Source organism: Sinocyclocheilus grahami, unplaced genomic scaffold (genome assembly GCF_001515645.1).
Source record: "Sinocyclocheilus grahami isolate Dianchi unplaced genomic scaffold, SAMN03320097.WGS_v1.1 scaffold1050.1, whole genome shotgun sequence".
NCBI classification, from domain to species: Eukaryota; Metazoa; Chordata; class Actinopteri; order Cypriniformes; family Cyprinidae; genus Sinocyclocheilus; species Sinocyclocheilus grahami.
The window spans coordinates 241,446-257,832 of NW_015506229.1; the positions used below are offsets into that span (position 1 = coordinate 241,446).

A 16,387-nucleotide genomic window follows, 5' to 3' on the forward strand; every position below is an offset into this window, starting at 1 on the left:
CTATCTATCTATCTATCTATCTATCTATCTATCTATCTATCTATCTATCTAACATAATAATATATTAATTGAAAATACTTAAAAAACTGTTGCATGGTACAAAATCTGTTATCATATTTGACACTGTGTCCATGGTTTCCCCTTTTAGCGATAGATTTAGATGCAAAGAGAGTATTCTGGGTTCCTAACTGCTCCTTGTTTAGATAATCCACTGATAGTCATGTAATGAATACCTTCATTAATTAGCACTGCTATTAAATCAATTAGCACTACACCCAATTAGCATTAATTAGTGCATTCAATTTGATCATGCTTTTAATATCCAGAGAAATGCGAGCATGAAGCAGTGATATTGAATCAGCACACATCTGTACAGTGTGGAAAATAAATGACACTGTTGTGTTTTAGAGAGAGGTACCTCATATAGATCTATCATGACATTTCCCTCTGGTCCCATACTGCTCATGACATTCTCCAAAGCCAGCGTGTAGTAAATGCCTCCGGCCTCTGACACGTACAGGTTGCAAGTGTCATTCTGGTTCCACTCTTGAACTGCCGCCACGACCCGGTTCTCATCTGTACTGATCACATGCAGATCCTGGGAAAAAAAAAAAAAGACATTTCATAAGACAGATCTCTGTGATTTATTTGACAAAAGAATATTCTGCCTCCGGCATTATCCAAATGTTGGTATAAACATGTCAATAAAGAAGTGTATAAAACTGACAAGGAATGCTTTATAATAGTGGGTTATAATTGATGCGCTAGGTTGACTGGTGCGGCCCAGTATAGCTGTATGACTTCAGTTTTGTATTAGACATTATTTGATAATAATGCAAAAAAAGACATAAGAAATGCTTCTGAGCTCCAAATCAGCATATTAGAATGAATTCTGAAGGATCATGTGACACTGAAGATGTAATGATGCTGAAAATGCAGGTTTACACACACACACACACACACACACACACATACAGTTGTCTGTCTATATATATATATATATATATGATATTGTCACTGCTGTTGTCAAGAATTTCCCTTTATCTAGCTGTCTATATCTGTATTTATTATTCATACAATGTGCATTTTGTCAATAAAACTGCCACTGAAGTCACTAAACTTCAATTGCCTTTTATTCTCTTGATGAGCCGACTGCATTTTCCAGTGCGGTTCATAACTGAGCCATTCAAATGATTTAACAACTCTATTCAGTCTTTTCCATCAAAAATAAAAAAGTAGGCCGAACTCCAAACAACTTAAGTGCCTTTTTATATTCAAGCATCAAAACACCTTTACCCTTCTCATTTGCATATATCAGAGGAGGATGACTTTAACCTTTAATGTGATTTTTGCCTCTAATCAAGCGAGATTGAATATGAATGTTGTTACCGGGACGGATGTGGACAGCTGGAGAGCAGTGGCGGTTTCACCCCACTGAGCTGAATCCGATTAATAATCAGTATCAGACCCTTCTCTCACCTGCCTTGTTTTGCTCACAGCTCTGGCGTACGACAAATATTCTTATTAGGCTTAAATTGAGCTTGTCAGTTGGGCAAATGCAACAAAACCACATGCTGGCAGTTTGCGAATTTCATCTACCCCAGACCGCGCAAGGGTTGCTGGGTGTGTGCTTAAAGGAGCGCCGAGAGCTTGATTAAATAAAACATGTTTAATTGTCATGTGAGCGCAGCAGATTTTAAGCTTTGAATAATAATACAGCATCCTGAGAGGCGAGGGACCGCAGTAGCATCTGCGTCCCCGAATTCACTCACTCAGAAGCAAGAGCCTGCCAGATTTTGTAAAGGATTTTGTAAAGGTTTGAAGCTTTAAAGGCTAACATTGAGGGATATGATGATCTGGGTCTGAAATAGCAATGTCTGTTTACTCTGTCACAGCGTAGCAGATTCTGACTTTGTGTCGAGCAAGTGTGAATGAGCTACCCTACCTTTGGAAGGGTGTATTTGGGAAGCTTCATGGGTGTAAACACATCTCGCCTGGATGACACGTAGTAGATTGGCCGACCGCCGGTTGACACCTTGGGTAATGGAGGGATCACAAATAGACAGGACAAAGACACTTTAGAAAAAGTTAACATTTTGAGTTCTACCGAGATATTGGTCACATATTAGGGTTCGCATTATGCATCGCGATATGATTGGTGCGTTATCATCACGTTATCATAATTGAATCGCAGTTGAAACTGTGCCAAATGCATGACACAGACTGGATTTGGAGGATTAGTTTCTATCTGTGCTTTAATTATGGCACCTCATAGACCCTGTTTACACCTGGGATTAAGATTAAGTGCTTAATATGGGAGTAAAGAGGGTCTGCAATATTCAAAAGTGTCTAAAAAAGTAACGCATCAGCATTGCATCCATCCAGATGTGTCCCAGACAGCACACCTGGACTACACTACAAAAGACTTTGAACTTAAAGGTCCTTGCACACTGAGTCCGAATTTTTTGTATTCATCATCCTTTCCCATCAAAATGCTTGCTACAGATATGAAAACTCAGAAACTCGAACCTGGTCCAATTTTTTTTATAACAGACGAAAGCTTCGGAGGCAGTGTGTCAACGTGATTGACACACCGTGAGGTCGTATTTATTTTTTAAAGTGCTAAAATTTCAGACTGGAAATTTAAGTCTGGAATACACTACATAACTGTTAAAATCAGAACAGATTTTAAAACACTAGGCATCATACACTTGCTGATTTCGTAAAAAGTTACAGAGGGGAAAATGGCTAGCATAAACTAAATGACTGAGGATCACACACTAACAAATTTTCATGTTGTTCTGAAGACAACAAACTCATGAAGAAAGCATGTGTCTTGTTGGTAGAAGGCATGTGACAGATGAAAACAAATATGTGTTCTAAAATCAGTTGGAATAATAGCCTGAAGCTTAAAAAAAATGGAATTGATTTTCTGAAAATCTTGAAATCTGTCAACTCAAATCTGTAGACTGGCTCTGACTTTGGCAACAAGCAACTTCTACAGACTGTAAATCAATGCAAAAATCTGGGCCAAAAAAAAGTTGTGTAATGAATTCCAGCCATTTTTTTAAATAAACTTGTTGGTTGTGTGTTTTTTAAAAGAGAACAGCCTTCCCATGAAATCATTTTGAAAAGTGCACACATAACTGAATAATTTAATAAAGGTACTTAACTAAAATAATATAAAAAAGATACCATGTTTGCGCTTAAATTAAAACTCAAGGGTAAACTAGGTATAATAAATTCAAGTATAAATGAGCTGTGGAAAATGCTTGAATATTGATACAGTGGGGCAAAAAAGTATTTAGTCAGCCACCAATTGTGCAACATCATAAGAAAAAACAATTATTATAGCCATACTAGTCAAAGGTTTCCCCTCTATAAATAACTCACCTGAACAAACACATACTCATCTTGGACCACCAGGGAGTTGGGGTCAATGTATCCAGGAAAAGGTTTGCCCTTGTTGGCTTCTGTGCAGTTCTGAAGCTTGCATGTGACATAAAGAGCCTCTGCAACAACAACAAGACAAAGGGCATATTGGATTTCCAGATAGACAGTTAGATTGAAGATAGATAATAGTAATATTGATATTGATAACTTAATTACTTTAAGGGTTTCTCCTATAGTATTTACATGTTACAGCTGCCCAAAGATTTTTAAAAGTTGCAAATAAAACAAAACTGCTACTTTAGTCTTTCAGCTTCAACATTTCAGATTTAATTCAATGTGTTACTTGCGATTAATTTGTCATTTTTGGTGAAATTTGCTAGCAATTTCTGAGTTAAAACTTTTTTATTCACTACCTAACCACAATTGCCATCTAATGTTTCTCAATATAGGTTGATTTATGGTACTGTTACTATCAACACACATAAATTTAACTTTTACCATGAGAGGAAAATCTCTAGTAGCGTGTAAGTTTAAAAAAAAAGTTACAATTGTACCCAGCATCCCGAATTGTCCTTGTATATTAACTTCAAACAGTCTAAAAAAAACCTTTTTGAGGGACCACGTACAGTAGAACTGACACGTGTAGCTTCTGTCAATCATAAGAAATATAGGTTCAACAAAGAATAGACAAACTAAATTTGTGCAGCGTGTTTCTTCATGTTAATTACTGATGACAAATACGGAAAAAAACGGATTTGCTGGTGCAGAACTGTCCGTTTTGAATTTTAATGTGAAGCCTGTTTTGAACCCTCTAAGTGTTGCCTTGTGCCATGTTTGAATTATTGCTTCTTGAAATGTAATCAAAGCACGTCCAGGGATGCCATTCAGACTTACGGGTTTCTGAGATGCTGGTCTCAAGGTGAATCAGGCCCGGCTCTTTATCAAGGCCCAGTTTAGACCTGGAGAGCCCAAAGGAAATAAAAAACAGTGTTTTATAAAATGAGCTTTGGAAAATGAAAATCCTTTGTGTTTCCCACAACAACAGATGGGTCAAAATAAGAGATCTAAAAGATCTATGTTAGCCTCACAAAGGAGCAATGCAGGTTAAGTCGAGAAAGTACCATCAGAACACCCTATACTGTTAAGTCTCCATTTCCATCTCCATCTATCTGTGCTTTCTGACAGAAGCAAGGAGCATATCCTGACATCATTAAAAGTAAGCCCTTCTCATTTGCTTCCCAAGAACACCCACAGGCAGCGCACACAGCTCTCTCGCTCTTTTTAGTGTGGAAAAAAAATCATTGTTGCATGAAATATTTATTCGAGACTGAAAAATCAGAGAGAGCTTCTCCAGAGAGGAACACACAAAGGTAGAAGCAGACTATCTAAAGACTTTATCATGACACTTATTGGAAGTATTGACGCTTTCCCAAATATAGCATCCCTTGGTGTGCTCTGGGATCAGCCTTAATATTTTAAAGGCAGAGCGGTGAATTCAATGAACAGTTACACCTCTTTCGCACACTTTATTTTGAGTTTGACCTGCAATCCACATAGTGAAGAGGTTTATTTAGCAAAAATTATAACTAATGTGAGCTGACTGTATAAAAACCCACTTATTACACAGCTACTCAAATAAATTAATAAATGGACGGACATGATATTGATTTTATAATCATAGATGTATAGCTTCCGCTAAGAAAAATGGACCATTACAATGTACAAACAATCACCCGAGATATTACAGTAATATTAATACTGAACTCTTCTGAAGTAATTTGCATTACAATAAATAACTAAGACACATACTGGCACCACTTGTGTTTGTATGAAACGAGAGAATGCGTCAGTGGTGTTATACAAGAGGTATGATAACAATCTATGGCACAATTGACCAATCAGAAACAAGTATTTCAAAAAGCTGCTTAATAAAGTTCTACAGTGCCGGCCCACTTCATCAGTGGCCTTGGTTGAAGAAATATTTTTTTTTATTCATTTTTCCCATACAGATTTTTTAAAAGTCATGAACCAAACCAACCAGCTATGAGGAGAATCATAACATTAAAAACGCTGATTTGAAGCAAAAACTTATTTGAAAACTTGACAAAAAGACAAGGGTACAAGACTGTGTACTTGATGGCTTTAATGAAGGCCATGACACATTGTAAATGACATAATCGAATAAAACATAATGGAGAAATATAAAACTATTGATTTAAATATGTTGATTATATTTAGTAGCTCAGGTCTGTCTGTAAAGGTTTGTAAGTTATCATTCACAGTCAATTCATGTATGGAGCAAATAAATGCGATTTTAACTTTTGGGAACCCAACTGTTGAACTCTAATCGTGCGTTGTGCGTTTAAATTGATCGTCATTCTTTTTCAGTACAAACACTCTCCCTTTATATTCAATTTAGGCTTATTATATCGCTTATTTACTAAAGAAAACATTATTTTCCTGATATAGTTAACCCATAGCAAACGAGAAGTGCATTATGATAACCAGTCAATGCTGGCATATAATGTATATCAGCGCTAATTTAGTTTTACTCGATTCACGCCCAAGATTATTACTTACTCCCTTACTCACAAGAACAGTTCAATTTCAAAGAAAATTGACTAGGTTTCGATTTCAGATCAGTTGTAAAGGTAAAGGAGTTCTGACCCATTCAGTTCCACCAAGACTTTAAATCTGTGCAGGTATTAGGCCAGAAACGAGCCGCATAAGATCTGAGTTGCTTTTGAAGCGCTGACAGATACAAAAGTCCATTTCATCCATTCAAAGCTCCATTTCTTCAATCATCTCATATACTGGCTGCGACTATGGCGGTGTATCTCATCAAAAGGGACAATCTAATTTCACATAGTCAATAGCTACACATTTTTAAGGGTTATATGTCTCATCTCACTTCAGATAATAAGACTCCATATGTGAGAGTTCATAGATGGGAACTTGTGAGGATAGATCATTACCAGCCTAAAAATAACGGTACTCGAGGCTGACTCTCTGATGTCTTCGCTCTGTCGTACTTTGACAGTGCTTATGCAAAAATCTCACACTAAAATGTCCTCAAAAAACAAAATGCTGGTACTAAATGACTAGAATTTGGATGGAAAAAGACAGACATGATCAATGAAAAAAAACTGACCAACCAGTTGAGAGTTTAAATTGTATTGTGATTACCAAAACTGTAATGTAAGGTGACATTGTTTCTTAACACAAATGTAGCATTCATTTACCTTTTTAATAGAATTCACCCATTTGACCATTCAATATATAACTCAATAGACTTCATATATATGAAATGGTCCTAGTTAGCAACAGCAGGGGAAAAGGCTACTACATTTAATACAGTACACGTGTAATATGAAAATATAGTTATGTTGTTAAGTAAAAAAAAATGTCACTATGGTGACAATTCAATAGATGAAAATCAGTTTTAAACAACCATCCTGCAGTTTCAGTTAATTCATCAATGCCAATGCCAGATGTCTTAACACATACAGTATTTAACATGACTTTGTTTTGGAATATGATTTCCTTTGTGCATTAACATTTTTATTTTATTTTTTTTTACTTCTGTCATAACATTTTGTCTCACATACCAAAGATCCAGTGCAATATATGTTTACAATACTTTATAAAAAAAATTATAAAAAAAAAAACTCAATTGATCCATGCCCAAAATACCTTTCAGTTCATTCCAGCTTGTCCACTTGAGACCAGGGATAAACATAAAATCGAATCGAATTTAGAATTTATTTCTCAACAGGTCTCTTTAATCACCACAGTCTAGACATCTATTAGCCATCCTGATCAAGTTGAATAAGCTTTCTTAATGACTAAATCATTTGCAACATTGCAAATGCAGACTCCGACTCCGTAACAAGGTCTAATGACAACATTCATTAAAGAGTTTCTAAGCTTTGGACGTAAACTTCGAGGTAGCGTTTGTGGTGGAACACAGTGGGGAAGATCACATCAGGATTGAACAACAGTCCATGTTCTTTGGTTTATTCTTTTATCAGGCACAGAATGCAGGAGCTCAAATGATTGATGTTCCACATGCAGCAGAAGAAATCACACAGAGAGCTTACCAGTAGAATCGATTGGGCGCCACCCGCTCGTGGACGAGCTGCCATCGACGGCCGAACTCAACAGAGCTGTAGAGCTGAAGACGAAAAATTGTGTTAGCAAAGGGATTCTATGAAGATTCCTGTCTCTTCTGATGGTGTAATATGCTGCTATAATGTAATTGCGCATCTGCCTATTGGCATTGTTTAGGTACGTTTAGTTTACTCGATTCTTATCAATAGCTCTGTTCAATGAACTAGTGAACTGCCTCACTGCCTAGGCAGCTGTCTTTCTTCAAAGGCCACATTATGAAATTATGAACCACTATGAAACCTAATTTCTAAATGTTCTACAGCAACTCTATGCACCACACAAATAGCATTTTTTGACATTTTGATTTTAGCCTATCACAGATATGCCAAACATGGGATGTATTAATTTTTTTATGAGTACTAACATTTGCGCATGTTCGCATGTCTTCCAGCTCTTCCACATTCAAAATCAGTTATGAAGAAAACAATACAATCCTATATATTCTCTCTATATATGTCACCTCAAGTTTAGGACCTGACCATGTTTTAACACAGATAATGTGTCATACAAATAACTGAAATTATCAAGCAATTCATATATTGCTCTCTTTATTTATAAATCTATCCTTCCAAGACTGGAATCAAAAATCCATAAAAATCCTATGGTGTAAAATGTTTATGTTCTCCCTATCTGCGAACTATATTTGAATAATCAAATGTAAAAAAAAAACACTGCACAATCTTCACACACTTGTATTATTAAACATTAATTTGTATTAAAGACATAAAAGTTATTAATTCAAGTGCAGTGAGAGATTTTCTGTTTTTCTTTTCTTCTTTGGTTAAAATCAATTCCACAGACAGCAGCAGAATTAGTAGGCTGCTGTCACTCTAAGACCTAATGCACAGATCTAATATACTGATGCATATCTGATTTTCTCCCAACTATTTACATTCATTTAAGACATAACCACCTGTGTTTAAGTGAATACTTGCTAAAAAATTTCATTTTTTATGTGATTTGACCATTTTATTGCAATTAATTGTGATAATATTTTCTAATATATATTCCTAATATATTTCCTATAACTCTTACAAACTCCAAACTATTGAATAGATTTTATTTTAGTTGGGTACATGTGATGCTGCCCTAAAATTTATAAAAAAACAAGGTATCTTAGAAGCCGTCACACATTGGGAACAGAATTCACATCAGAAGCGTGCCTAAGAAGACTTAAAATGCTACCTACGTAGAGAGCTAACTAGGTTTTGGAACTGAGCCAATTAAATTATGAATGACTTTCCAATAAAACACAGAATAGAATAAAATCTTAAAATGATCATTTCAAAATTAGTATAATTACAGTGGAAAATTGGCAATCAGCGAGAGAACAAACACTGAAATCTTAAATTCACTAAATGGGTCATAAAAATGACTCATGTATATGTTTCTCAGTATGGTAGTAAGCATCCTATTTATGTGCACAGTTCTTTGGGATAAATAATTTTATATAAATGACAAACATAAACATGTCACACTGGTACTTACAGCACTTTGGAATGAAATGTGGCATTTGTTAAAGTGTTGAGCAAAAGTTTTCCCTAGGTGTGAAACTTCACTTGCCTTGCACAAAGCAGCATATTTTTGCCAGGATTCTAAAACAGTGTGGGGGGGGGGATGCAAATATATTTGCATCAGTTGGGAACTGTGATATCACAATCTCATATCCAATATAACATCCTGACTGTGGGTGGATGGAGCTCAGTCATATTTAGACACAGACTTATGGGAAACCAACAGAACAAATCAAACTGGATCAAACTAAACCACATCAGACAGAAGTGAAGAGTAGAGCTCTGCTGAAAACAACTTCTTAAGGAGACCTAAACTGGTCTTAGCTGCTTCAAGCTGGTCTCCCACACTGGCCAAATTGCCACTCAGTTGGTTTAACACCAGCATTGTCTTGTTTTAAGGTGTGTGTTGTTGTTGTTTTTCAGCTGAGAGGCACAAAAGTGTTGAAGGTTACTGAGCTTTTCATTTTAGCTCATTCCCTCTGTCATTATGTCATCATAAAAAACCTCAACAAATTTAGGAACCTTGCCAATGACAACACGGCAGCAAAACTGTCAACACTAATAAATTATGCATTTATTTGTGGCAGAGATTTGGATAGGGTTTAATTACATTAGTGATTGTTTTCTTTTTATGCTGTTTGCTTTTGCGGCTTTCAGCCGTGGCTAGTCATGCATATTTAGCAAAAAGTCAACTATTAGCCGTCAGTTGGCTGATAATTATTTTTGATTATGTTCATTTAATTGTAATTCATTGTCAGTGGCCCTCCTTCAAGGATGAAATCAATGTTGATTTGTCAAAATTGAAGTCAATGCTGTTTAACACCATCCCTTGAGACTAGAAACTGTCATTATTTGACATACTGCATGTCACTGTGAAAAGTTTTGTTGTTTGAATTTGTACTTGTTTTTTAGATGCTTGAAAAGAAAATCTTATTTTTTGAATATACATTTGGGGAAGAAAAATGTGTTATATAATTAAAATCCACATCAAAGAGTAGAAAAACAATCAAATCAATTCAGGAATGGCTCTAATCCAAAATTAAAAGAGGGAAGGAATTAAAATGATTCATCAGCTTCATCAGGAAAATAAATAAATAAATATAAAAACAAATCTTGACTAGTTAAATTATCTTTTGATATGATTATATCTGATGCTTAAACAATCTTTTCAGAAGAATAAAAAACATATCATAATTTATTAGCCCTAAACCATGAGCTCGAAACCATATAATTAATGATAATTCCTTGCGACTGGGGATCCATAAATTGTCTTAATTGCCAAATTTAAGCTCACTGAAATTGTCTCTTTAAGACGTATTTCCTTTTGCATTGATAATTGCCTTCTAAGGACATATTTCAAGCCTAAATACAAATTAGCATCCATTTGCACGCATACTTTCATTATTGTTACGTCTTGCTTTGCAGCGTGTGCCTAGAATGTTCTTTATCAAGAATGCAAATACTATGAATTTGTTTTTCCTTTGGCTTTGGTTATATTTGGCAATATAACAGCTTGATAATTAGAGAACCGCATGAACGGTGCCTTGCTGAAAGCTTTGTGCCATAATTAGATGCTCTTTGCTATATTTTCAGGAATGATTTAGCTGAAATGATTCTGCACCTTCTGGTCATGACCATAGGCAAGGATCCAGTCCTCCTGCTCAGGGTGAAACAGCAGGCTGAGGATGTAGAAGTTGAGGCGATATTTTTGATAGGTGGCGCCTTCATCTGAGCTGATGAGCAAACTGCTCTCCACCTCTGGATCTGTCAGCAGCATGATCTGAAACACAGAACACAGGTTCTTAGTCTCTGCAGAGTGTCTTCGCTATCCCTCAGGGACCAAATGCTTCGGCTAGAGGACCTCAGGAGCTTCATCTGTGATCTTCTGTCCACAAATAGACATTGTAAAATGTTGAGAGGCTGCAATAACAAGACTGGTGAATATAAAATATATACAGTGCAACAGTACAACAGAAACATAAAATGTATTAATTTAATATATGATTATGCTATGTATTAAATAAATGTATTTTTTATATTTAAATAATTTATAAAAAAAATGCCTGCTCTCTCTCTCTCTCTCTCTGTGTGTGTGTGTGTGTGTGTGTGCAACGTGATCGCATGATAATTCGTATGTATTTTACGTAAAATGTAGGTCTATAAAACGTACATTTCCGTACGTTTTTACAGGCACTAAAACGTACAATACTGACGTATTTTCAGCCTCTAAACGTACAAATACTTACGTATTTTCAGCATTTAAACATACAAAACTGACGTATTGACACCTAAAAATGAATCCTTATGAATATTGAAATCGCGGCATTAATTTTATTAGTTTTTAGTTGTCATATGAATTACCTTGTTTTCAATTGCATTGTTAAATTGTTTACTCGTTTACTTATGAAATGCTAACATTTGGTTTTGTTGTGATTTCTGCTGCCAGCTCGTTTCCAAGAACATGCCTACATAATGTTAAACACGACTTCACTTTAAACCTTAAAATAAATAACATTTCTGCAATCGTTTAACCTTTACTTGTCATGTAATGTTTACTTTGCCATGGCCACAAAAGGCGTTTTCTCCGACATGCTGTGACTGACAATAGAACTATAAAATACACCAAAAACGCAACATAATTACGAAATGAAACAATTTTATTAGTGCGCTGTAATCCAAATCTTCCGAATCCATAGGACTGCGAAGAACAGACCCAAATCCAAGCCTTTTTTCGCCGATCTGCTTCTCCATCCCGAGTAGCGAGTCCAGTGACCGTGAGCAGCAAAGCCCGCGCTGACTGATGCGCTCTTTACAAATTCAAATGTTGCCGCTTCAAACGACAGGTTTTACAGTAGGATAATCAAACGCTCATTGGCTCTCGCCTGCATTCGTCACAAATTGCGACATGCCGTGTTTCTGTGTTTGAATGATGCGCGCGCGCCTTTACGAGTTCACGGAATGGATCGGGAAAATTATCTGGATAATATTTTCAGTGATTTACAACATAAATTCTGCTCTGGATCACACAAACCTACTGTATTCCGCCAGAGAGGACTGCGGGTGCAACACATCGTCATTTGGATTACTTTTGGTAATGTTTTTTACATTTTTGCAATAAATAAATGATTGTAACGTTAATTGCATTTATCTGTCTGTCATGTTTTTTATACTGTAAAGAAATTTTTAGGTTTCTAGATAGGAGTGGAATTAGCGACTATAAATATGTTAATGCTATATTGTTACTAAAAGTTTTATTTTCCTGTGGATTTCGGTCATTTGCGTTTTATATCCTTTATATATATCGCTATAAAATGGGTAGGTTTAGGTTTGGGGGCAGGTTAAGGGGTCTAAAAATCTAAATCGCTTATTGATAAAATGATAAAAATGCATTGATACGAATATCTTGATGGTATAAAAGATACGAACATATTTGTAAGTTTTTTAGCTAAAAAATACGTAGCGATTTGTACGTTTTAAACATTGAAATACGTCTACATTTTACATTTTAGCATTAATAAAAACTTTAAAAAGTGTATGTTTTGTGCTTGTAAATGTTACGTATTAATACCTACATATAAACATGAGACCAGGCTGGTGTGTGTGTGTGTGTGTGTGTGTGTGTCTTTTATTCAGCAAGGATGCATTAAACAGATCAAAAGTGACACTAAAGACATTTATGGCAATAAGAAATGCTTTTTGAGCATCAAATCAGCATATTAGAAGGATTTCTAAAGGATCTTGTGACACTGAAGACTGGGAACAATCAATGGTTACAGAAAACAGTTTTGCAATCACAGGAATTAAAAAAAATAATAATATAGATAAGTAGACAGATTAATTAAATTAAAAACATTAATTAAAAATAAATGTTATTAGATTACTACGATAGATTAATATATTAAGCACATATTTTAAATAGTAATTATTATTATATTTATAAAAGCAACCTCAAATGTATTATTTTATATACAACAAATATGTTACATAAACACACACACACACACACACACACACACACACACATGAACTGTGGTTATATATACAGAGGTTATATACATATACAGAGTTTAACTTGTATTGAACCTGGAATGTTTCCTTAAAAACAAATACAAGTCAATCACAATTAAAACAAACCAATAAATAAAAACATCAACACTGCATCTTCACATACAAGACAGGAAGCTCAAAAATTTGATGAACTCACAAACCGTGTTCCTAATTTGCAAGTCTTAATGAACACTTTTAATGTTGTGGCATCACGGCTCGTGTTAAATGTGATATCTTCATTTCCAATCCCTGATTTGCTTGGTGTGGTCTCATCATAATCGCAGTGGATCACAAACATAAATCTGTTTAACGCTGTCAATCTTGTAACACACTCCAGTGAGTAATTCATTATGGCATGAGCGTGCACACTTTAACTCACCCTAGAGCACAGCCAGACCGTTAAATCTATAATTTCCCTAGAGTTTTTTTGTTTTTGTTTTGTTCCCCTTTTCTGTTTTAGTGTGCCACTAGTTTTAAGTTTGTGCCAATTTTGAAAATAAATTAATAAATATAATCAGCCTCAAATATAATTGAATCAGCGAGGCTGAAACGTTTGGAAACCTTATCATTGACAGAGAGCTGGAGGTGTCGGCTCTAAGGATTGTGTCTGAGCTCCACGTTTTACACCATCACTGAACGCTTGAACTGCTTTGGGCTCGTTTTTTCTGTTCCGTTGGGTTTGTAAAGCTTTAAACAGACTGGATCTTATCTCTTCTCATAGCAACTTTATGGACACAAGTTTCGATTATATTATCAGATCAATAGCCCTCTTGCTGATGTAATATGGGTCAATGCAACTTCTTCAAGGGCCTGTCCTCTTTCTTTCCAGGCACATAAAACTGTTAGTGTCCACTTCGAAATCGGTTTCCATTTAAATTGCGCTTTTGACACAGCTCTCCAGGGCAATAGTATTATTAAGTAGTGCAGGGCAGGAGAGCTCGCAAGCCCATTCGTCAAACAGGACATGCAAATGCTAACCATAGTGGCTGGAACCCAGAAGACCAGCTCATCAATCATTACTGCCAACTCAACCAACATGACCCATATGCCAACCAATCAGCGGTGCTATTTGGGCCGGTCTATTGATGGAAACCTTATTTTCTTTTAACATCTGATTGCAGCTACTTTTAAAATATGCTGCATTGTTAAAAAATTATGATTTTTGTAAATTATTTTTGGTAAATTTAACAGATTATTGGAGTACATGAAAATACTATTTTAGTCTTTCTACTTCAAAAATTCAGGTTTAATTCAATGTGTTATTGCCATATCTAGTAATCATTTATTTATACTACTAAAATTGCTTAAAAGTATCTCATACACCATTTTTTCCCCAATGTAGTGAGATGTTGGACATGAATTGGATATTAATTGGATTGGCAGCAAGCTTTCATTGTTTCATTGTTCTGAAAGTGTGACGGATTGATAATGTATTCATACAAAACTACCTTAAATAAACACTACAATTGTGAAAACTCTGGAGCACCAAAAATGCCAATCCAACCAATCAAATCAATCAATCACTCAATCAACCAATCAATCAATCAAATTAATCAATCAATCAATCAATCAATCAATCAATCAATCAATCAATGTGCCTTTAGGACTATCATGCTAAAGGTTTCGTTTTTTCTCACATAAAGCTATTGTATGGATTACACTTCAAATATATAACACAATAAGGTAATTTTGGACAAAATACGCCTATCACAGCTGCTCTGATTGTAAGTGGACAACACTACACTGATAAAAAAAGTATGCATTTATGTATGTATGTATAAATAAATAGACAGACAAATAAATAAGTAAATAAATAAATAAATTATTTTGCTGCTATAATTTAATTTATTGGGTTGAGTTGGATTAAATAATATTTCTGAGCCAGTTAATTCAAAATAAATAAATAAACAAACACATTTGCTGCTGTAACTTAATTTCCCTTTCAGTCGGTCATTCTCGACGTCACGTCGGAGGACCGACGAATTGGGATCTCACTTAGAGGGACCAATCTACTCAGAGTGTAAACTAAACGAGCCAATGCACATTGGCATGCGATTATTGAATCCAGCTGCTGCTGATCACAGCTTGAGTATAAGTAGGCAGCAGATGCAGCGCATATTCAGCTTTTCGCTTCGGAGCCGAGCGATCACATCGTTCTGCTCCTGACTACTCTACTGAGAGAAGAAGACTGAACGAGTTCAGCGCGCTCTTGGAGAGCTCTTCGTGTTGGTGGCCGGCGCTTCAGCGGTGGTGGTTTCCCATGTCGAGTGGGTTGCACACATCAGGCTGCACTACCCCGTTTGTGTTGCAGATGATCATCTCCCCTGTGCACCTCAGCACGCTAAAAGAGCTTTTTCCCCTAAAAGAGCAATTTCGGGTGCGTCTTTTTAAAGACGACGTTGCTTGGCAAACTTGACGTTACGTCTTTATAAAGATGATGTGGGTCTTGCTATAGACAATGTATCACCCGGGCGTTCTGGATGCGGTCGTTACCTGGCGCTGGGTGATGGTCACGATCGCTGTCTCTCGTGCCTGGGCTCAACAGGTTCGTGAGCTCAACAGGTCATGGAAGGCACCTTTTTACTGCCGGAAACTGATTTGCTGGATCCTCCTCCCTCACCACCCTCTATGGTGGGGCAGCTAGGGGGTTACAAGGGTCCCCCCGGTGGAGCCGTCGGGTGCGATGCAGTTGTGTCCTAATACCGCCTCCAACCGGCAGGGAGAACCGTGCCTCCCCTCCCGGGTCTGTAGGTATTCGACTGCCCAGCGATGCCTATACGACCTGTGGAGAAGCTGCCTCCACCTTACACGCTACGGCGTGATTGCAAGTGCCCCCCTGCCACCGTCAAAACAAGAGCAGCGCTCCTGCGGCCTCCAGCAAAGCTGTGCCGTGGAGCCGGTCGCAGGGCAGCAGCCCCGCCCGTCCAGGCCCCCGCCAAACCTGGTGGCAAGCGAGAGAGCAAGAGGCCCGAAGACGGGCGATCCAGAGGTGGAGGGACGTGCTCTTCAGGAGATGGTAAGCACACCACTCCCTCCCCCAGAGGAGGGCCGGGTGGAGAATCTTTTCATCTTTTTCCACCACTGACCATTCGGTCGGTGGTACCCAAATTCTCGACAAAGAGCAATTCCTCTATTTCTGGGTCTCCAGAGGGGACGGGGGGTTGTGGACGATCTAGTGCGTATCACACTCACCCTCCTCTCTCGCCAGTGAGCAGCAGTGGGCGGATCGGGAGGACGAACCAACGGACTACCCACGCACCCTC

At 36.9% G+C, this 16,387-nt stretch overlaps 1 protein-coding gene across 1 annotated transcript in view; it reads right to left on the reverse strand.

Annotated features, from left to right (window-relative positions):
* LOC107566139 (VPS10 domain-containing receptor SorCS1-like) overlaps nucleotides 1–16,387 on the reverse strand; it is a 170,177-nt gene that overhangs the window by 55,415 nt on the left and 98,375 nt on the right. The window contains exons 5-10 of the mRNA XM_016251514.1: nucleotides 10,699–10,857; nucleotides 7,494–7,567; nucleotides 4,288–4,352; nucleotides 3,394–3,512; nucleotides 1,946–2,035; nucleotides 419–598 (exon numbers count right to left, since the gene is read on the reverse strand). Of these exons, the coding sequence (XP_016107000.1) occupies nucleotides 419–598; nucleotides 1,946–2,035; nucleotides 3,394–3,512; nucleotides 4,288–4,352; nucleotides 7,494–7,567; nucleotides 10,699–10,857 (687 nt within the window). The remainder of the gene's footprint in view (nucleotides 1–418; nucleotides 599–1,945; nucleotides 2,036–3,393; nucleotides 3,513–4,287; nucleotides 4,353–7,493; nucleotides 7,568–10,698; nucleotides 10,858–16,387) is intronic.